The sequence below is a fragment of the Rhinichthys klamathensis genome, unplaced genomic scaffold (genome assembly GCF_029890125.1).
Source record: "Rhinichthys klamathensis goyatoka isolate OS25496 unplaced genomic scaffold, OSU_Roscu_1.1 h1tg000229l_1, whole genome shotgun sequence".
NCBI lineage: Eukaryota > Metazoa > Chordata > Actinopteri > Cypriniformes > Leuciscidae > Rhinichthys > Rhinichthys klamathensis.
Window position 1 is genome coordinate 155327 of NW_026606753.1, and position 23821 is coordinate 179147.

General features: G+C 39.3%; 1 protein-coding gene across 3 annotated transcripts in view; it reads right to left on the bottom strand.

The window, feature by feature from the left end:
* The window catches only part of pds5a (PDS5 cohesin associated factor A), a 40790-nt gene that overhangs the window by 1999 nt on the left and 14970 nt on the right, over positions 1–23821 (bottom strand). For all 3 annotated transcript variants that reach the window (XM_056265056.1, XM_056265054.1, XM_056265055.1), the window contains exons 3-32: positions 19937–20140; positions 18944–19030; positions 18627–18724; positions 18419–18545; positions 18259–18339; positions 17978–18118; positions 17776–17891; positions 17570–17664; positions 17311–17456; positions 16382–16533; positions 16140–16253; positions 14037–14118; positions 9717–9765; positions 9225–9364; positions 8929–9044; positions 8098–8203; positions 7100–7260; positions 6810–6933; positions 6472–6630; positions 6315–6383; positions 6089–6225; positions 5864–5987; positions 5197–5401; positions 4967–5081; positions 4615–4747; positions 4414–4533; positions 4263–4331; positions 1282–1433; positions 982–1066; positions 559–896 (exon numbers count right to left, since the gene is read on the bottom strand). In XM_056265056.1, coding sequence (XP_056121031.1) covers positions 559–896; positions 982–1066; positions 1282–1433; positions 4263–4331; positions 4414–4533; positions 4615–4747; positions 4967–5081; positions 5197–5401; positions 5864–5987; positions 6089–6225; positions 6315–6383; positions 6472–6630; positions 6810–6933; positions 7100–7260; positions 8098–8203; positions 8929–9044; positions 9225–9364; positions 9717–9765; positions 14037–14118; positions 16140–16253; positions 16382–16533; positions 17311–17456; positions 17570–17664; positions 17776–17891; positions 17978–18118; positions 18259–18339; positions 18419–18545; positions 18627–18724; positions 18944–19030; positions 19937–20140 — 3845 coding nt within the window. The remainder of the gene's footprint in view (positions 1–558; positions 897–981; positions 1067–1281; positions 1434–4262; positions 4332–4413; positions 4534–4614; positions 4748–4966; positions 5082–5196; positions 5402–5863; positions 5988–6088; positions 6226–6314; positions 6384–6471; positions 6631–6809; positions 6934–7099; positions 7261–8097; positions 8204–8928; positions 9045–9224; positions 9365–9716; positions 9766–14036; positions 14119–16139; positions 16254–16381; positions 16534–17310; positions 17457–17569; positions 17665–17775; positions 17892–17977; positions 18119–18258; positions 18340–18418; positions 18546–18626; positions 18725–18943; positions 19031–19936; positions 20141–23821) is intronic.

Sequence of the window (23821 nt, forward strand, 5' to 3'; positions counted from 1 at the left end):
ATACTTATGCTAATAAAACACAATTACATAGCTCTACTACTTATAAACAACATAGAAATGTATACTGCACATTTAAAGTTACAAGATACTTTTATTATTTTCATTGAATGATTGTTTTAGTAAGCAAATTCATTAGATGCCATCCTCCTGCTAGAAAAAGTCCCTGACATACAAAGGTTAATAAATGGGTTCTGTGCGATGATGATATCATGCATCTTAGCCTGGCTGGAACGCTGCGTTTACCAATTAGAAACTAAGGCCAAACTTCCCCATTTTATAGCACATCACTATTCTCTAGCTCTGAGTTAGTATATAATTGCTTGCAGTCATGGTACCAAAGACACCTCCCAAAAATGAAATATTACGGCTTTTGAGTTCTTTTCAGCAAACAGGAAAACAACATAAATAAAAATTAATCTTTGGAAATGGTGTGAAAGCATTCATAGATCATCAAATGCGGGCCTAGTGGTAAAGTGGAAATTCTAGATTAATTTCCAGTAAAACTACAAGTGATTTATATCATACTATGCATAATGTACAGAAAAGTCACTCAGTTACCTTTGCAGGTCAATCTGTCTCTGCGGCCCCGCTCTTTTGGGCTCTGCTTCTTTCTGCTGTTTTGGTGTCTTGACACTGATTGAATCAGCTGAGGCTGTGGTGGCGGGATCCTGAGCTGGTGCTGCTCTCTTCCGGCCCCGCCCAGACCCTCCCCCTGTCGTAGCTCCAGCCTCTTTATCTGGTGTGGCAACACCCGCAGGGTTTTTAGGGGGTCGGCCACGCCGTGGTTTATTGGCAGGGGGCACTGACACTGCAGAGGGGTTTGAAGACACGCTGTTCTCTGTGCCGTCACTTGCAGGTGCAGCACGTTTCTTCCCACTGGGCTGAGCAGCCTCTTCCTAAAAGAGAGCAAAAAAACGGAATAAGGGACAACAGAAGTGAAAAAGTCCAGCATTTTCGTTGTTTAAATGGGATATTTCTGACCTTCTTTACACCTCCTGCTTTTGTAATCACTGGATTCTCTTCATTCTCCCTTGCCCCCGTCTCTGAAGCCTCAGAAATCACATCCCTTTATGGTAGAGAAAGAGAAAGTTGTAAATTCTTGATAAGGATGACACACTTCCTGCAGTAAAGATTAATCAATGCTGGATAAATTCTACATCATGTAGAATTTATCCATTTTTACTTTTCATTCACTATGATGTAGAATTTATCCATTTTTACTTTTCATTCACTATCATAGTGAATGAAAAGTAAAAATAATAAATTCTGATAAGCACAAACCTGCTCTTATTTGTTGCAGGCGAGCTGGGTTGGGAGTTAGTGCTTGCGTTGCTCCCTGTGTCGGAGGTGGTGGTTTTAATGAATGGTCGCCGAGCGGTTACCGTTAAAGGTTTGTTCACTGCCCCCAACACACCTGTCTGCTTTGGTGGTTGCTGAAAAAATATTAATGTGTTAAGTAACAAATGAGCTACGTAATGCAGTCAAGGAATTCAATTGGTAGTTGCATCATTTCAATACAACTTTCCAAAAAGAACACTGTGTCACTGATCTATCCCTGTGTGCAAAATAACTCCCAACAAACTAGGAGTTCCTAAACTTTTTGTCTGCTGAACCTAAAATACATTTACTTGGAGATTATAAGTAATGTTCTAATGTTTGCATTTAGTGAAAAATATATGTATGCATGCACTCATTTTTTTATAAATACCGGTAATTAACACTACCGGTCGGTATGATTTTTTAATGTTTGTGAAAAGTCTCTTATGCTCACCAAGGCAGCATTTACTTTATATTGTGAAATATTACAATTTAAAATGAATTTCTATATTAATATATATTTTTACATTTAAATGTATTTGTTCAAAATACACTAAAAACAATAGTGTAATATGTTTACAGTTTAAATGAACTGTTTTCTATTTTAATATATTTTAAAATGTAATTTATTCCTGAGATGGCAAAGCTGAATTTTCAGCATCATTACTCCAGTCTTCAGTGTCACATGATCCTTCAGAAATCATTCTAATAAGCGGATTTGGTGCTCAAGAAACATTTCTTTTTATTATCAATGTTGAGAACAGATGTGCTGCTTTATAGAAACCGTACTTTTTTTTCTTCCTCAAAAAAGCATTTATTGGAAACAGAAAACTTTTGTAACAATTTAAGACTTTACTGTCACTGTTTAATTTAATGTGTCCTTGCTAAATATATTAATTTCTTTAAAAAAACAAAAAACAACAACAACAAACTTGCCAACCAAAAACATTTTAACGTAGTGTATATTTTTAAAACCTGAGCAATCATGCCTTTGCCATTAAAGGGATAGTTCACTTTGAAATAAATGTTTTAGCTTACCTCAAGGGCATCCAAGATGTAGGTGTCTTTGTTTCCGCAGTAGTTTCAATTTTGATATTTTTAGGTCAAACCGTTCTAGTCATATAATGCAGGTCTATGGTCACCACCTCAAAGAGCATGCACAGATAAGTCCAAATTAAACATGATTTAATTACTCGTAAATGTAAGTACACATTGATGGCCTAAGAGACGAAACGAGCGGTTTGTGTGAAAAAAAAAGGAACAGAATTTATATCGTTTTTACCTCTTGTAACCACAGCCACGTCCAAGTGATCTGAGGGCGCGGGCGCTTCGGTCTGTGCGTTACAAGAGGTAAAAACGATATAAATACTGTTTGTTTTCTCACACAAACCGCTCCTTTCGTGTCTAAAGGCGGGCGTACACGGTGCGAATTCTGACGGTCGGACGATCGTATGTCCACGCACACTTTATGAGTGAGTTTATCCGAAAATCGTACGGAGGCAGTGATATACGACACGATTTTACGACCTGCTGAATTCCGAAGAAATCGCACGAAGTTCCGCGCCAAAAACTCTCTCATAACTGCATATAAAATATTGATACAAGGCGTGATTATTTTGCTACATATACTCGTTTTCAGCACCGGGAAACGGACGTCCGTTCACCCTTGTGTGTGTGTGTGTGTGTGTGTGTGAATGAGTTAAAAAACTTAGTTACGGTAGGCTACACATTCAAAAATAAAATTTCAAGCTCTCTGAATGATTAATTAGCCGTTTAAACCACCTCATCATGTGAGTGTTTGCAATTCATTTTGCTGCGAGAAGCTAGCGCAGTGAACGGGGCTTGAGTGAGCTTGAGCGCGTTGTGAGTGAGATCGCGGGTGCCAGATCCCGTGTTGCCAGATCCACATAATGGAAAGGTGACAGTAGTAGGCTATTCTGGACTTGTTTTTTTGGATTAATGTCACAGTTTAGGAAGTTATTAAAGTGGTTCGTGATATATTAATCTTATTTCCAAAACACAAGCTTTGAACTTATTTTGGATTTTTATAATTTCTTTGTTTTTGTTTGTTTTTGCTTGTTTTTCGTAGCAATATCTGGCAACATTGTTCTGTCGGCATTAATAAAAAAAAGATTAGGCTGAAGATACAAACGCAATGATCATCGTGACGTGTAAGAATCTGTAAGAAATGTATAACACTATCAAAAACAATAGCATAATACAGATCTGTATGTTACAGAATGAAATATGCCAAATACTGGCCAGCAGGAACACGGCAGATGCTGTTTAGTTAACCTTTCACAAAGTCAACATAAAAACATTAATTGAAGCAGTGTTTATAGTAGTCCACACAATTTTCGTCTTTCTTCTGTGGATTTTCTCAGCTCCTGATTGGTAAAATTCAGATAGATCGACAAATGGGCTCATTCAACCGCACACACCTCACGAATGCAAGCCGACAGCTCCCGAACTTTTTCGACATGCCTTAAAATTATTGGAAAGTCGAGAGGAGCTTGGCTCGGCTCGTATCTTCCTTGCACACGAAACGAGCCGCGACATGCGAGCATAACCGATTTACACACGATTTCTCCCGAGTGAAAAAAAATCATCTGCGAGCTCGTAAAACAGCTAAAAATCGCACCGTTTACGCCCGCCTTTAGGCCATCAATGTGTACTTACATTTACGAGTCATTAAATCATGTTTAATTTGGACTTCTCTGTGCATGCTCTTTGAGGTGGTGACCATAGACCTGCATTATATGACTGACAGACAAGAACAGTTTGACCTAAAAATTTCAAAATTGAAACTACTGCGGAAACAAAGACACCTACATCTTGGATGCCCTTGAGGTAAGCTAAAACATATCAAAAATGTATTTCAAAGTGAACTATCCCTTTAATGAATGTTTACACAAATGTGTCATCCGAGAGGTGACAAAACCTACCTGGATTTTCCCTGTCTGCAGAACTATTTTTGCCTCTGGTGAGAGATATTCCTTATCATTGACAAAATCCTGTACATAGGAATAGATGGAATGAGTTTGGTAGTCAGGTCACATGTAAAGCGTAAGTATGGATAGTCAGAGTGGTTGTTACCTTATCAGGTGGGGTAAAGAACTTGCTAGGCAGCACAGGATCTTTTGGGGAGTCCAGATGACATGAAGTGCTCTTGTTTGCGATCACAAATAATGCCACATCACACACAATGTAAAGTTTCTGTAAATGCATGAAAATAGAGTAAAACACACTGGGATTCAGAAACACAAACAGTATACATGATTTGTTAATGATACGGACCTCGTTTGCCTTTGGGTCGTCTGGGGCCTGTGCATCTTTTGTTTGTTTGATGTTCTCTACCATCTTCCTCAGGAATGAGTGGCTGTTATTCTCATTCTTTGTCATCAACACCTCCAGCATGAACCACAAGCACCTGGTAAAATACATTTTCATCTGAATTAGTTTAAAAAGTTTTAAAACAAACATCCTGTGAGAACCTTAGTGTCTGCATCTACTCACTACTACTATCTACTACTCAGAAATAAAAAGAGAAGGTTTAGTATTACAATTTAAGAGTATTGGTCAGATCATGTAGCTATGTGTGTAGAAGGGGGAAACTGCAAAAGTGTGTGAATGTGTATAACACTCATACTCTTTGACGTCTCTGATCTGCTCCAAATCCTGTGGCTTGGTAAGGTCTGGATCATGAGCTAGAAGATGGATCATGTATGGCACCACGTATTCTGGCAGGAGAGACAGCAGCTTTTCTGAAAAACAAAAATAAGAGAACAGGCAGGTTATTTACGTCTTTGTCATTCATGCAATCCTGTAGAAAATAGTTATTGCCTCAGTGTTATACCAAAAAACAGAAATGCTATCTACCATGGGCCATGGGATTCTGTTTGATGTACTCTCTGCGGACACTGATGTTCTTGAGTAGGCACTGTCGGGCATGAGCACGTCGCTCTTTCACTGGGTCTTTAGCGCACAAAGCAAACACAGCCATGTACTCCAGTGGCAACAACAACTTCACCAGAGCAACATGTAACTTTTGAGCAAAGATCTGCCGCACCTGATAGCACTCATCCTATGAAGAGAGAGGAAAGGGAAGGAAATTCTGAAAAAATGCCAAGTTGTGGTAGTATGGCTAATATATGCTTTGTAGCATGCCCTAACATGTCCACTTATGTTAGTCAATGTTTCATGTACCAACAATTGTAATTTAGGCTCTCACAGCTATTTTGTACAACTGTTTTTGCTGCTGTACTTTTAAGACCTTTATATATAAAATGACTTTACTATTATGCATTTCCAAGACTCTTTCATCTAAAGTGTCAATGTATTCAAGGTAACAAATTCAATTATTGGACTGCACATAATAATGTTAAATTCACTTGAAGCAACTGATTTATAGATTATTTATTTAGACAGTATAGAATTAAGCCATTAAAACAAGATCATTGTAATTTTAATATAATTTAATAACTTTATACATAATAATTTTATTATGTGTTTCATACGTGTCCAAGTAGTCTTATGCTGAACTCACATTAATGACGAGTCCACAGAGCTGGAACTGTTCTGGAGTGATGATGTCATGGTAACAAGGCTCTTGTGCCAGTTTCATGATGGCGCTCCCCGCTGCAAGCCTCAGTCGAGACATGTCAGACTTGCTGTGTCCACAAACACACAGGTTAGAGGCCTATTACAAGATTAGGGCAGCTTTCATAATTACAGAAAATTACTCGGGGGAGTCTTGACACCCAGCTAGTACCTGATTTTCTTCTGCTCGGTGAGGTCTCCCTCACTGACCAGCATGGCTGAGAGGAGTCTGAGAGTAGAGTTTGCAGATTTAGACTGATTATTCCTCATTCCCAGCAACCAGCGGACCAACAGCTTAATGGCTTGCACCTGGAAACACAGACAGACATGCACATGTATACACACACACAAATGAACAAGATATGTTGTTTTCAACCTGATTACTCAATGACATTTACCTTAGCCAGCACTTCAGGGGAAACCTCATCATCAGCTGTCCAGAGCCGCCCATTCTTGTTTCCCACAGACTGACAGGGAAAGAGGGTTAGTTTACCATGCAAGGCAATAAAATGATTCCTACATGCCCAAAGCAGAATAATACATCAATATGCTCACTCTGTCATTCATCAGAAGGTCCTTCACGATAAAATTGGCTACGATTGACTTCATGGGTGACGCAAATTGATCCGGGGCCAGCATGGAGATGTGTCCAAGAGACACGAGTGGAGTGATCAGCTGTTCAGGCACATCTGCATTCAGACTGCGAGACAATGGCTGAAGAGACCGAGACAAAAAGGCATATCTGAAAAACTTGCATGCAGTAAAAACTCAATTTCTTTCATTATCGTAACATTCACAGGATTTGACGTCAAAAAAAGTTATGTGTTATACATTTGGTGGCATTTTAAGCAAAGACTGCATTTTTGAAAATGCTTTTATGCACATAGATTTACCTCAAATATTTGTGCTAACTGGACCTCTTTGTTGTGAAAGATGGCATGGATGCAGTTGACCGCCTGTTTGGCCTGGTGGGGGGTGCCTCGTTTTGCCTTCTGATGTAGTATGGGAATTAGAGTCCTGTACACAGATTTAGAGAACATTTAACTACACATTTTTTCTTTTGAATTTGGTATTAATAAAGTTGATGAGACTGAAGAGTTTGTATCAGTAAGTATATAGCGAGTTTAAGATGTTGTTACTGGCTCCAAACAGTTGCGTGTATGCATTTGGGAGGTGTTCATACGAGCGGATTTGTGGGAGTTCTGTCTCAATCTTTTGTCCTGTGTTTCTGAAGATCTGTATTGCTGCTTCCGCCACTTTATCGTCCTCCATCTTCAGACACTGCAGCAAAGACTCATAAGTCTCAGCTGAGTGGAATGCAGTGGGGTGAGTAAATGACAAAACCTGAGGTAGGGAAAACAGAACAGCAAACTTAGAACTTTTTTTGGGTCCGGACAAAAAACAAGAAAGAAAATACATTTAGTCCTGCTTTGCTTAGCGTAACAGTGAACCTAAAGAAAAAAAGATTTTTTGATGTATATTTTGCGACGGAACTTGTCGAACATCCAAAACAATGCTGTGTGCTGGGCCAAATGCACTCGCTGTAAGTGCGTACAAATGATGGTATATGATGGAGATGACAACACGTGAAGAGCTTATAAAAGGTGTAATGGTGTCAAAACAGCGGCAGGAATTCCTCCGTCACACACACAAATGAAGATCTGCTGCGCGGAGATGTGGTTCTGATGCCTGTAGAAAAAACAGCTATGCTTGAGCATTCTGTCCTTTTAGGGTTGCATCTTGTGACATCATGTCCTGTTTTTGGTTCGTTTACATGTCTTTGGTCCATTTTTTGTTTCAGTTCGTTTAGAAGCAGACCAAGACCCATACTTGGTGCGCAGTCTCGGTCTGCGCACCAAGGCTCGGATGGCAGCTTTTACACTTATTCAAATGAACCGCACTAACAGAGCAATCGCACCAGGGTTCCTTTTAATCTAACCAAACATGCCAAGTGTGAACACACCCTAAAATATTCAAGAAAATTACTGAATGAGTCAAAGACACTTGGTATTAAATGGAACAATAGCCTACGCTTTTGTAGCAATTTACTTTTATTTATATCAATTTTAAATGTGATTGTATGTCTACAGAGTACTTAAAACTTATTTCAAAAGAGCAAGAAATCCTGTTTTCCCTTATATTGAAAACTTTAAACTAGTACATTGTCATTACGAACAGTACCTTGAGCAGCTCAAGTCCAGCGCGGATGGCAGTATCAGGAGTAACTCCCTCATCTTCATCATCAGCAGTGCCCTCAATTGACTTATTTAACAGCTTAACCAGGGCACTGTATACACACATACAAACAAATTATTATTGATCCAAAAAGTCTACACAATACCTGCAGTTACACTTCATCCCCACAAGATGTCTCACTGTTAAAAAGCTATTCAGACGGTTACACAACCGTTAAGGGGGGGGGAAACAAGCACATGGCCCATATTGCGCTTATCTCTCTCCCACTCAGTCAGTTTCTCTTTCTCTCTTATTCATGTTCTCCCTTTACATCTGCAGGTGCACTGACAGTCCTTATCGGATACTGTTGTTTAAAAAGAGAATACATTCTCTGTGACTGTGCTTCACCCTGTCTGCAGTTATTTTGCAAGTGCTCAAATTAGAGTTTATTTAGGCATTGTAGTCCATGTACAGTATTTTTACAATAGTTGTTATAGTAAATATAATAAAATAGAAAAAAATATAGTAAAATATTATTCAAGTTATATTTCTTTATGTCCAAAACAATTTATGCTCAAGATCATTGACCCATCCCTTGTAAATAAATAAATAAGAAATAATTAGTTATAAATGTTCAATGCATGAACGTACATTTTTTTTTTTGTGTTCATACTAAAAACTAAACGGCTACAGAACAAAACAGATTCAGCCAGATATCTGGGGTGCCAGTGTCAACAAAGCCTGTTAATCTGAAAACCCGGATGATGGTCATTAACAACTTCTCCCCTCAAAAAAAAAAAACGCATTTCTCATCTGCCATTTGACCTCATTCCCTACCTGATGGCCTCAGAGTCAATGTGAACTGGTGCGATTCTCTCCAGCAGGAATTTCACCATCTCCAGGAATGGGTTTGTGGGTTGCTTGGGGAATGTCAGCTTCCGTGTGATTTCCCTCTGAAAGGAAACTCCACTCTTAGATAACTTGTATCTTTATAATATTAAATACATAGCTTGTTAAAGTGTCGGTTGAAACATGTCTTTATCATATACATTTTATACAGCAAGCTTATAATTAGTTATAATGTGAGCTTGAAAAGTGCAGTGGTAAATGTGATGGTATTGCCTTAAACTCACCACACACTGTTCAGCCTGTTTACATGAGCAGGTGGGGCTGATGAGCTGCTCAAGCTGAAGACGTAGTTTCTCATCTTCACCCAGAGCCTGATTAAACTTCTTCATAAAGTCCTGAGCTTTGCCCGGGTCTGGGAGATTCTCTGAGAATATGAGTGTGTGTGTGTGTGTGTGTGTGTGTGTGTGTGTGTGTGTGTGTGTGTGTGTGTGTGTGTGTGTGTGTGTGTGTGTGTGTGTGTGTGTGTGTGTGTGTGTGTGTGTGTGTGTGTGTGTGTGTGTGTGTGTGTGTGTGTGTGTGTGAGAGAGAGAGAGAGAGAGAGAGAGAGAGAGAGAGAGAGAGAGAGAGAGAGAGAGAGAGAGAGAGAGAGAGAGAGAGAGAGAGAGAGAGAGAGAGAGAGAGAGAGAGAGAGAGAGAGAGAGACAAAAGCACACATTGTAAAACCTGTTGGTTTCAATAACTATTAATTTATAAATATATATATAGTGTGTACTTACTAGCGATGTTCATAAGTTTCCCAAACATGGCTGTGGTATTTGATTCAGACTGCAGGAAGAGAAAATCAACAGTCATTCCTCCACAGCAGCAAAATTCATATGTGCATTGCACACAGTCACAAAATAAGAACAAATTGCTGCCTTGATCACCACCACAATTTTCTTTCTTTCACTAGTTTTTAGCTGAACATTTGTTTGATTAGTGTATTTTTAATATTAGTACAAGTTGCTATAAACCAATGTTGTACCATTACATATTTTTGTCTGTCACTGTATCTGTCATTTCATTTGTATGCTTCAGCATGTAAAAGTGATGTAAAAATAATAATGCCCTTTGATGTCTTCTAGAATATTTTTCATATAAATGAATATCCAGTATAATAGGACATGCTGTGGACGTGGCTGACATCTACATGCCAAAACAGCTTGATTTAGAATTTGATACAATACCTTGAAATATATAAATATTCAAAACAATTTTTGATACCACTGTGAAAAACTGCCACAATATTAACAGCATAAAATTAAGATTAAGGTAATTTACTTTTGAACATAGTCGCAGTTCTTTCAACTAAAATCTCTCAGGCCAGATACCTCTCAGTGAGATTTTATAATAATTATATATTGTGTATATATTAGTGCTGTCAAACTAACGCTAACGCGATTAATTGCATTAGTCATATTTAACTCGCGATTAATCGCACATTTTTATCTATTCTAAATGTCTCTTGATTTCTTTTTGTCCCATTATTTTTTCTCATTTTAATGCTCTTATCAAAACGGCTTGCTTTGTGCAAATGTTTTTTATTGAAAACAACATTGGCATATACTGTGTTCAATTTCACACTAACCTTCTCACTTGGAGCAAATAATCTCTCACACAATGTAACACTGACTACGTTTACATGCAGCCAATAACCCGTTCAAAACCGGGATATTAGCAATAACCCGGTCGCGAACGGCCATGTAAACACCGGCAAAAACCCGAATATGCTCATATCCCGGATTTTAAAAACCGGGATATGATACCTGGGGTACCCCTTTTCTAACCCGAATTTTTGGTCATGTAAACGCGCATCGGCATATCCCCATAGTGATGTGTGTTCTGCGCATGTTTTATTCGCAAGGAATCTTGGTCTTTTGAGTAGAGAAACTTCTCGGCGCATACAAAACCCCGCGTGCAGTATACCGGAAGTAAACATGGCGAGACGCAGCACAGCATACTTTTGGAGCGAGGTCAGTAACGTTACCAGCACCAAAGCGCAAACAAAGGCGATCGCTATCTGCCCCGAACTATTCATTATCCGCGTGCTGCTGCTGTTGTTGTCTTTGGATACAGGAAGAAGAATCGGAAATGACGCATAATGCGTCTTAAGGTTGTCCGTACGTCCAGACGCTAACCGCGCGTCGCGTTTACATCGGGATATTGCAATTCCATGTATACAGGAGTAACTCTCTCTGCTCACGCATGTAAACGGGTTATCCCTAATGTTTCAGAAACCCGAATAGTGACCTTAACCCGACCATAACCCGAAATTTGGCTGCATGTAAACGTAGTCACTGTCCATCAATAAAATGGTGAAAGAAATACTGACGAGGTCCTGATATTGACGAGGGGGCGGAGAATTCGCATCAGCTGTGTGTGTGTGTGTGTGTGTGCTTGGCCATCATCAAGTGGTATTTCAGACTGGACGTGCTGCGATGATGATAGCTCCGTTCACAACGACAAAACACACAGATCACTTTGGTCTTGTCAATGGAGCCATTTGGCAACTTTTTAAAAGTAAACTTTCCATTCAGAATCTTATTGGCATCCATTTCGGCGTCTCGCGCTCGTTATCCACTCAAAACGTAATGTTAACCTACAATTTGGCAGGCTCGCAAGCCCAAACAAGTGTGTGCGGCGTCGTGCCTGTTGTTTTGTTTCCGGTCTAGCTAGATCCGCTTGCGCTTTGGTCGACGAAGCAACAAAACGTCCTCGCGCGGCGCAAGCCATTGAAATGAATGGATTTCATAGCGCAGCGCATGCCACAAAAGCATGTGAAAAAAACTACAAAGTTTGCTAGGCTAAAAAGAACATTAATCGCATGATAAAAAAAATTAACACCGTTAAAATGGGTTTGCGTTAACGCCGTTAATAACACGTTTAACTGACAGCCCTAGTGTCTATAATATATATATATATATATATATATATATATCGTAATTCAACAAAACTGTAAAATGAATATTACTGTATAAGAATAAGTATACTCTTGTACTTTAACAGTAGTAAAATTATAATATTTATCACCCAATTTCTTCACTTGCAAGAGTTAAACCCTCAAGCTTTTATTTTAGCAGAAAACTGCAGGGAGACCGATAAGTGCTTGTGACAACAGGTTTACAAATTGTTTTTATTACAAATCTGTTTGAAAGTGTGAAATGCTGTAAAAATCTCTAGAAACTTTTGGGAAAATACACAAATGTGGGGGAAAAAACTAGCACAATTGCATTCCCTAATGCCTGTTAAACTTGCAGCACTTGCCGGGATTGAGTTAGTGTTCACAGTGAATGGAGCAGTGTAAACACAGATTATAGCCTATACATTTACTTCAGAAACTAACTCTACAAACATGGAAAACAGTGATAGATGGGCCTCTTAACCTTCACGCTGAGAAGATCCCACGCAACTTTAAGGGGACCACGAGAAACATGATTATGTGTTTCTGCTCAGCTAGCAACACTGGACATCAAGCACACGGCATATACGCTACTAACTTTTCATTACTGTCTACTTTCTATGTATAATAGTTCTATCTAATAACATATTAGACAGGACTGTTAGACAGATCATAAACTAATGAACACAGAGAATGCGAGCACTGTCTGTTTACTCAGGCTCTGGCGTTCTCAGCGCCGTCAAAATAAAAGTCACAACAACAAGCGCGGCTTAGAGTTCCTACTGGTGGTGCGAATGCAACCAGAAAACGTTCCTAGGGGAACCATTTGTTCTCGGGGAACCACCCTGGTGGCTAGTTCCTAGAACTAAGTTCTTAGAACTATCCGGTGCAAAAGCCCCTTATGTCTTATTATTTGTAATTGTGTTTTCTAATAATAGTTCCAATTATAAGCTTTATGTAGTTGCTATCTATGATGGGTATGATGTAAACCAGGGGTGCCCAACCCTGCTCTTGCCGATCAACTGTCCTGGAGTGCGTTTCCCGAAAGCATCGTTATCCAACTATGATCGCAATTTCCATTGAACTCTATTGGTAACGACGGAACTTGCGACCATAGTTGGCTAACGATGCTTTCGGGAAACGCACCCCTGCAAAGTTCATCTCCAATTCTAATCAAACACACCTGCCTTTAATTTTCAAGTGATCCTGAAGACCTTAATTGGCTGCTTAAGGTGTGTTTGATTAGGGTTGGAGATAAACTGTGCAGGACAGTCGATCGGCAGGAGCAGGGTTGGGCACCCCTGATGTAAACGAAGGGCAAAGCTCTTAATGTGGCGCTTTAGCGAGAGAAAAACAACGGGCAGGGAACGGAAAGAGGTTGAATGAAGCGCGTTTGGTTCTAGATAAAAATATTAGAGGACATAGCGCTGTAAGATCATTACCATAAACGACCCTGAGCGCTTGTGGAGTCAACCAATCTGTTGTTTCGATGCGCTTAAAACTTTAACTAGAAACAGTAAAATGGTGCTACAGTTGACAGTTGATCAGTTGACAGTTACAGTTGATCCCTTCCCTTTATCTCTGTACAGATAAAACGGTCAAAATTATTATTTTTTAAGGCCAGACAGATAGTTTGCTGAGGTCAATTTGTAGAGAAAGACGCCTGCGCACATATATATATATATTCAAATGCGCATACATAGACTAAACACGTAATACGCATGTGCACGCCGTTGGCGTTTTCACATATTCGCGTTTTTGAAGTTTGCGCGGAGATAACTTTTTTTTTTTCAAAATTATTCAACGCCTGCACCTTGGAACCTATTTCTGGTGTGTTTTAACACTGGTGTGTTTGTGTGCATGTTCTAATAATAGATTCACATATGTAGGTGACAGTATCAGGGACAGTTCACACAAAACGCGAGTCATTGGAACAGAGGAAAAAAAAAAAATACGATCCTGAGACGTTTTTTAAAAGTTAAACTTTTAACTTGAGTACCGTGTTTTTAAAAGCGCAAAAGACGAAAGACGCAAGCACAATGGTCAAATATTTCCTTCTAGCTCGTGCTTACATAGAAAAACAATGGGGGGAAAAATGCAGTGGAATGGAATAACACATTCTGTGTGAACAGCCGCATAGTGTTTTTGTGCGACTTACTGTAGGCAGTTTGTGTAAGTCCAGCAGTTCTCGAACCAGCCCTCTGAGCATATTCTGACACTTCCACATTTCGTTCAGTGCTCTGAAAAACAAAAAGACACTCTTCTTGATATAATTGAACACATCAGCAGAATGATTGCTGTTAAAGCTGCAGTCGGCAAGTCTGGCAGATTGAGTGGACTAAAGGCCTCATTATGCTTCTGCGTCAACTCCACGGCGTAGCTACGCCGTCACTCCTACGGCGTCGTGGCCGTTTTATGGTTCTGCGTCAGGTTGCGTTGCATCGCGGTGTATTTCACCGCCAGAACGCCAGAAAATAATTTATTGAAGCATCCAGATACTTCACCACGTGACAGCAGCTAGGCTCCTGATTGGTTAACGCGGCGCGAATTGACGCTAAAGTTCAGATTTTTCAACTCAGGCGGCAGACGCGAATTCGCGTCAAACGCGTGAATGCACAAAAGCACTCAATAAAATCATGCGCGCGGAACGCGTCAGACGCTCGAACTTGCCGCGCGAATGAGGCGTATTCGCATCTACCACGGCGCGCTCTACATCTCATTCGCGCCGTAGGAATTTTTTACGCGCTTAACGCGTCTTTGCATTGCCTTAACAATGAAATCACTCGCGCCAGACGCTCTATTCTCGTCTGGTGTGAACGCACCATGATGTTTTCTCTGCAGACCTCTACGCCTGCGATGTAACGCCACATTTTGTTTGAAGGTGTGCCTCCTCTAAAAGTGTCCGCCGTCCGGGTGAAACAGTGTGCTATTTTTATTTACCCGCCACGGTGGCCGGTAGGTGAAGCGAGTTTACCCGTGCCACAACACAAAATCACCCGCATTTGGCTGGTGGCGGGTGCTAAATTCCATCCCTGGTGTTTAATTTTGGAGGGAAGGGGACTGTTCCCATAAGGTATAAAACATTTTCAGTATTTACTGTATATATTTTTCTCCAGCGCCTATGGTCATAATTATTAACATCTTAATTGTATGATACATTCACATAAACCTGCACAACGCCATTAAATATATATATATATATATATATATATATATATATATACACACACTCATACATACACACACTCATACATACACACACACATTCACACGCGCGCACACACACACACACACACACAGGTCTACATATTCTATATTCCATGTTATGGGAGCAGCCAATTTCCCTCCAAAATTAAACACAAAAACGTATTAATGCAGTGTTTCTGCTAGGCTACTCCCCAGAAGAAAAAAAAACTATTATATGCAAGTAATTTTAGTGGCAACGTAAGCAAATGTACATTATGCGTCAATACTTACCGATAATTGCTCCAATAATAGCTGCTGCTCTCTGTCGCGCTTAAAATCATTGTCAACGCGATTTGTTTGGAACTATTGAGAGCTACACGAATAACGTGACCGCGCGGAGGCGAGATCACTGTCACAACCATCTATGTTTGCAACTCTCATATTTAACGGCTCTGGTTCGCGCTTAGTAGATAACGCCAAGGCAAGTTCAAAACAAAGCGTGCGCGCTGTACTGTGATTGGAGGCTCGTTTGGCCAGTTACGTTTTTATCCACTCATAAATAAAAAGGAACGACTGATTTTGAAAATGTAGTAGAGTAAAAAGTAAGATATTTGACTTTGAAATGTAGTGGAGTTAAAGTAAAAGTCTCTCAAAATGTAAATACTTGAGTAAAGTACAGATACGCAAAAAAGCTACTTAAGTACAGTAACGAATTACATTTACTTTGTTACTGTCCACCACTGGTGGCGTGTGCCTGATCTGTGATTGACAGTCAGATCTCACACCCCCATGCGCTGATTGGACCCGATGATCCTGGAGCGGTGGATTTTTGCAAAACAAATAACACGCTCCAGGTGGAGTTAGAAGCTCGGGTTTTTTTCTAAAACCACTTTATGTTGTTCTGTCGGATTATAGTGTCGATTTCACTGAATATGATAAAAAAAAAATGTTGCCGACGGCAGCTTTAATAGAAGTACTGTGATACTGGCCAAAACTGTCAGATGAGAACCAGAGACTCTCTCTAGGCAATCTGATGAAGCTTTTGAAAAACAGGAATCAGTCGATTAAGACTCACTTGACTGCGTTAGTGTCCAGACAGGCATAAAGGTAGTACAGACACTTCATCTTCTCTTCAGTCTCCAGACTGTGAGGAACCATGTACTGTGCAAAGATCTTCTCCACCAGCAACCTAATACACAAACACACTTTAAGAATCTGAAGTTTCCATATTAGACATGCTGCACTGTTTTAATGAAAATACATTTTTCAATTAATCACATGAAATCACTTGTGTGTACATGCGTGTATGGCTCCTACTTGTCATCTATGCTGTTCTGGTAGTAGATGTGTAAGAGTTTGTCTTTGATCCAGCTGATTTTCAAAGCGGTCTCCTTCCCGGCCTCATGGTGCAGACAGTACTTCTTATACAGTTGAGCCAAACCCATCATTCCTTCTTTACGGACACGCCACTGAAACAAAACATACAAATTTACTTTTAAAAACCAGAGGCTTTAAAATTTAGGTATATGTGGGGTTCTAAAAAAAAAATTCTCAGTTCTCTTTGCATTTACATTCTAGCAGGATTTGAATTGGGGCTCCACGAAATATCAAAACAAAACTGATACTGCATTGTGGCAAATATTATCTATATCAAATATATATTATCTATCTATAATACAAATTATTAGATAATAATTACAAATTGTATTAATTACTATACAATTATTAATTAAAATATTTTTTTATTTTACAGTGCAATAGTTTATTTGGCTTCATATTATGTAATAATAATCACAATAAAATATTAATTATTTTATAGTCATAAATGGGTCACATATAGTGGGAATGTAGCCTATGAAAGAGTTTTTTTCTTGTACAGAGTATAAGCAAGTGTGAACACCCAAAGAAATTAAGTTTTTCAGAATTGTTTAGTCCTAAAAGGATGGTTGACAAAAAATTCTTCAGAGTAAAAAGTAATTTTTCAGCTTTTTAAAATTAATGTTCTATGCAGATTCACTCCCTAATATAAATCACCCCAATACTCATTCTAGAATGATTCACTCTTTCCAAATATAGCTATTTAAGTGTTCTATTAAAAAATCCTGTATTTTTTGTCATATTGCAATGTATATTGCGGAAAAACTAAATATCGCAATGTTAGTTTTTCCAGTATCATGCAGCCCTAACTTGAATTGAGCACAGATCTAATTTTTCAGTACTTCAGAGTAACTCTGCATCTTTCTCACCCTCTTGTCCAACATCCTCTCTCTGACGAACCCCAACAGTTGATCATTCACCAGGTTCAGGTCTTTCTTCCCTGCATTGATGATGGTCACAATGACATCATGTCTGATTGCCTCCTCCGGGTCATGTGATCTCACCTTCAGAAAATCTGATGTGACAAATAGCACATCACAAGTTACACAAGATGCTTACGAGTCAAGCGATGCTTAAAATGGAAAAATGATGGGAAAACAGCAAAAATCACATTTAACCTGAACACACCTGTAAGATCCTTGGCAAGATCTGGGTGGTTCATCAGGCAGTGGCTGGCAAACTTCACACATTCCAGTCTCACAGGAACATGAATGTCATTGAACCTTTGAGAAAAAAAGAAAAAAAAAGGAAATCTGACTTCAATAAACACTCAAATTATAAATATTCCAAATCAGTCTTTCAGTCCAATTTTATTAATGGTAGGATAGCCTCACCTGCCAAGAAAACACTGCCAGAGTGGGCGATTCTGAGTGGCCAGTTCAGAGTCTTTTGCTCCAAAGAGTTTAGCCAACAGTTTCACCACAGCCAACCTCTCCTCTCCATCATTACTCTATACAAACAACAACAAACAGATTTATTCTTGATCGAAATATGTTTGTATGCAAGCAAGTGCACAAGTACAGTGCATTTAGTCACCTTCAATTTGAACTCAAGTTGTGGCATCACAGAGACAAGGAGCAGAGGGTCAATTGCAAAAAGCTCCTGAATGAGGTCAAATACATGCTCAGACAGATCACTCACGGAGGACTTCCCCATCACCAACACCTGATTAAAAAACTACAGAGAAAGAGATTGTTAAGTTAATACAACATCTGAAATAGTATTTTGTCTTTTTACAATGGGAATGGAACATTATAACGATGAACTGTACTAAATTCTGGAAGGACAAAATAAAAACGGATGATTTTGTGACTCACTGAGGCGATGCAGGTTTCGATGGTCTGAACCGTTCTCTTCAGAAGAGTCTTGGCCAGGTCATATGCCTGCTTATTCAAGTTCTAACGCACAGAAAGAGGTCGAATCACACACTATCTGGAAATGAACTTGGAAATAAGATGTAAGAAGTCATTTGCCTACTTTGTGAGCAGGGATGAGGTTGATGAGAATCGTGTCTAGTAGCTCCTGCGTCACTCCATCTCCCTCCATGATGATGGAACTCATCAGGTCCAGCATGTGCATCTGCACCTTCTGATTATGGCTGTTACTGAAAGAGAGAAGTCCTGATTAAAAAGAGCCCAGTTGAGTAACAGAAGATATGATTAAACTCACTTAAAATTAAACTTACTTGATGACAGAAAATAGGGTTTTGAAGAGCTGGATGAAGATCTCATTACAGTCCTCCAATTCAAAACAGATGTTGTAGGACTTCACCCATGCCAGGTTCTGTGCAGGTCAAAGTTAAAATTTTCAGCTATGACAATCAGACTACATGCTAAATATTAAATGAAAAACAAACTTGTAATTATTGCTGCTATGTTGCTGATTAAAAAAAACTGAGCATGAAAATTTAATTTTAAATTAAACATTTAGATATGTCAAAATGCAGAATTGAAAAGATAAATAAATGGTTGATTGAAAGATTGATTGAATGAACAATCTCACCTCTAGCAAGTAAAAATATCTGTTGAACTGAGGGCTCTTAGTGTCCTCTAATCCCTTTAACTGCCTTGTAATGAAGAGAAAAATTTCCTAGATGAGGGGAAAAAAGTGAAAATTAATTACATTCGTGTGCCTGAGCTATAAAGCTAATCTCAGATAGGTGATGGGATTATGTACAGGATAAAAAAAAGTCAGTTTAACACGAGGTTCGCACCGGATAGTTCTAAGAACTTAGTTCTAGGAACTAACCACCAGGGTGGATCCCTGAGAACTAATGGTTTCTTTTTTCTTTTAATGGTTTCTAAACACTTTCTGTTTGCATTCGCCCCGCCAATAGGAACTCTGAAGTGACGTAAACCCCGATTGTTGTTGTGACTTATTTTGACGGCGCGGCGGACCTGTATATGGCGCCGAGAACACCAGAGTCTGAGCTCACACCGCTCGCATTCTCCGTGTTCATTAGTTTACTATCTGTCAAATATGTTATTAGATAGAACTATTATACGTAGAAAGTAGACAGTAATGAAAAGTTAGTAGCTCTTGGTCCCCTCAAAGTTGCGTGGGATTTTCTCCTCAGCGTGAAGGTTAAGAGGCCCATCTATCACTGTTTTCACTGTTACTTTGTGGAGTAAATATATAGGCTATAATCTGTGTGTTTACAATCTATGGTTTACACAGCCTTTTTAAAAATGGCGGGTGCTGGAGTTTCACGTGCGTTTGGCCAATCAGCGTATACTAACGTCATGGATGGTTCCTATAGTGCTGGTTTAGACCCAACTCTGAAGTAGGAGCTTAATTAGTTCCTCCAAAAGAGTTCCTAGAACCAAAATCGTTCCTAGTTCCTGCGGTGCGAATGTGCCAAAATCCAGGAACTTCCACCAATAGTTCTAGGAACTATGAAAAGGTTCCTCCGGTGTGAAAGCCCCTAAGCAGGAGTTCAGTTTATCAAGAAATTCATATATGAGATGTTTATCTTTTCAGGAGTACATTACATACCTTGAGTTTGTCATGTGAGGTGTATGGGGCCTCTGGAGCGTAGATCCTGAAGATGTCAGCGAGACAGCAGGCCACGAGTAACCGTACATCCTTGTTGGGGTTTCGCAGGAAGAACTCAGAGGCCAAGTGAAGAGCCAGAGCCAAATACTGCTGCTTTTCCTCCTCTGAGTCTTGATCCATGTCCATATATGTCTTGACCACCAGCTATTAGACAGACAGGTGTTTATAGTTTCTCTTAAACACAAGTAAAATCCCAAACCATTTAATAATCATTTTGTAAAATAATTAAATACATTTTCTAAAAGGTAAATTCCTCCAAACTTTAAACACAATTCATCTTCTTTTACACACTGCATATCTTTTTTTGCAAAATTCTAAACACTAAAAACCTCAAAAGGCACACTGTATGAGTTTAACCCCCCAAAAATTAAGACATAAATAGCCACTATTCAGAAATACAGCAGCTCCTGTGAAGGGAATGCGTCTACCTTATTTGAAAAAAGTAAGTAATAATATTATATTATTTATTGTAGTTATAATAAACAAAATAGTTTGGAGAACAAATTGTTTTACTGCATTTTGCAGACATATGCAACAGCTGATTCATCACACACCATTGTGCCAGAAGATGACTGCTCTTAAACAGGACTATGACAGAGAGAAAGAGAGAGTGTATTTTATACTCAGAAGTTTAAGATGCAATGGAACAGTTGACAAAATCCAAATCACAGGGAAAATATATTGACTACTGGTGCTCCGATCAGGATTTTTGAACTGATCGTCGATCACAGGAAGTATCTGCCGATACCGATACCGATCTATTTGAAGCCGCCTTTTTATCACGTAGAACTATTTATAGGGATGCTTCAATCAGGATTTTTACAGACATTCATTTAGGGCCTGAATTTCATTATTTAAAATGGGGGGGTGTAAATAAACAATTTACAAGCAGTAGCACAAATAAAGATACAAATAAAATAAACAGAGTGCTTTAAGTTTTTTCTCAGGTAGGTCTAACAGTAGTATTGAGGTAAGAAATACAGATTAATCCTTACAATTAAGCAGGATTTTTAGGCTACTGTAACTTTAAGAGCTGCACAGATCCTATATACTGTTACACAACTTTCTCAACTGTTCACTTAAGACAAAACCGACTGCGTTTACGTGCATATTTATCAAGACATATTTATTAATCCTAGCACACAGTAGTGATGGGTCATTCATGACGTTCATTGCGTCTGTCACGTGACAAATCAACGAAAGACTCGGAAGGTAAAGTAATTAATATGTTCCCTGTAAATTGTTTTTGACTGCATTATAATGGATTTCTTTTTAATTCAGAATATGATCAAGATTGCGTAGGTGGACATGTTCGGGGAATTTGGCTGTTAAAGGTCCCCTGACAAGAAATTTTCACTTTCTGGGGTTTTTTAACATTAATATTAGTCCCCCTAGCCTGTATTTGGTCCCCTCGTGTCTAGAAATTTCAGTCGGTGTAAACCGAGTTTTGGCTATCTTTCTCTGCCTGTGAGAAAATGAGATCTCAGACGAGCTGATCTTGAATCTCCCCTATATGACGTCATATAGGGGAAAGGTTACCTCCCCCTTCTCTGCTTTGCCTGCCCAGAGAATTTGGCTCGCCCATGAGATAACGAGCTAGGAACAGGAAGTACGAACGTGCCAGCGCGATTTTAGTTTTTCCTAGAGAAATAGCTTTGAGATTTGAGTTTTTCCTCGAGAGATATCATGGCTTGCAAACGAGCGAAGCATGGCAGTTGATCAGTGTTCGGATGTACAAATTAACACAAAAGTATTTTTTAGTTCCTTCATCCGAGCCTCAGAAGCAAGGGCGTAGGTTTAGGGGGGGACGCTAGGTACTAGTCCCAATCAATATTTTGAGATGACAAATTTGTCCCCACCAATATTTAGCAAGCTCCTTTGAACTGCTATTTTGATATTTGCGCTGCTATTTGGATCGATTCCAACGGCCAGGACGACGACAGTACAAGATATGCCGTAATTTGATTGGCGGCGGGGTATCTGACAGGCAGGCTACACGCGCGGGCCGGGACTACTTTTTGTGCTTGCACTCACTGGCAGCGAGCGGGTGGTGTGTGTGTGTGTGTGTGTGTGTGTGTGTGTGTGTGTGTGTGTGTGTACGTGACGACGCCGACGGTAAGTTACCAGGGCTGTCTCTCTGCATGCCATATACAAAGGCCAGGGTAAAACATTTTAATATTCCGTTTTTTTGCCCCTTTTTGTACTTTGTAGATCAGCTATGTCACCCAAGAAGAAGAAAGGGGACATACGAAGCTTTTTCATAAAGCAGAGTGTAAGTAGGCAAAAATAACTAGCCACACAAATAACTAGCAGTAGTAGTGACTGACCAGGCTTTCTGGCAGAAAACTGGCAGATTCTACTGTGGAAAATAGTATTAACTGGTGATCCTGGTTCCCCAGGATATTGTTACAGTTAAACCTAGCTTCTGCAATCTTTCAAGGTTAGGAGCATTAATTAGGGGTGTGGAGCACGGATAGCTTTTTTTTAAGAATAGAATACATCAATAGAATTTGATATAGAATAGAAGATACATAATAATTTATGTTAAATAAAATGTTGGGTTGTTCAGCATTACAGTCTCAGGTTTTTATTTTTTGAGAGTGCATTTTTGAGATTATACAGTTATACTAGCTCTTTATTGACAGTATACAGGATGGTGTATCGGGCTCAGGATACAATATAATGAGATGAAGTAGATTCACTTCTGTATTGTGATATTCTGTATTGCCAGCAGTCTGAAATGACAAAGTAAATCGCCATTAAAGCACTGTTACTTATCTTACAACAAAATAATTCCCGGGGCGGGGGGGGGGGGGGGGAGGGGGATGTCCCCACCAAAGCTGAGACCAAACCTACGCCCATGCTCTGAAGAAACAATGGGTTAATTTTATTTTCTCTGGAAATGCGCCGACAAGTTGTGTATGGTCCAAGCATTTCACCGACAACTGTTTCCTCAACTCGATGAACGTCTGAAAATAAATCGATCGAGCTACCAAGCAACAATTTCTGATGTGTAGCCTAATTGTTCAAGTTCAGACAGGTAAGTTAATCTTTCTCTCAAAATCGTTCAATACTGTTTATGCATCAGTAAGTCAAGCCAGTGACTAAAATATCAACTTCACATCGTTTCTTTTAGTAGGATGAAAATAATCTTATTTAAATTCTGAACAAATCATACAGAAAGCGATCAAAGAACAATCTTTCCACACAGCGCGAGTTTATCTGGACAACTCGTTATGAAATCAATGACGCACGTTACACTGCACAACGAAGCTCTTACTGTATTAGGTATTTACATCATCGTGTTTGCATTGGGGAAAGCATTAGAGAGAGCAGAAACTGAGTTGCAATGATAAGATCTTCATTCTCGCGATCAACAGACTGTCATCTGCTTGCTCAATGCTCATCACGGCAACATTTTATGTGATGGGAATAGATCTAAATACTTTAAAAACTTCTCACGATTCGTTAATCTCGATAGCTGTAATAGTAAAAACGTATAATAGCTGTAGTAAAAGTATTCGAGAAAGTTTCGCATGTAATACATAGCTATTTCATATGCAACCATGTCAGCCAATCACAGCAGTGGCTGGCTACACTGAATCCCACAGCAGACACGCCCCTTCAAACAGAGCGACCCAGGAAACATTATAAAATAATAAAATAACCCCATGTCAGGGGACCTTTAAAAGTGTAACATTTAAAGCCACTTAAATGAACAAAATAACTAGAATAAAGATTCGTTCATTTTGATGCACAAAGAGTCAGTAAAATGATCCGAACTTCCCATCACTAGCACACAGCATTGTTTTGGATGTTTGGCAA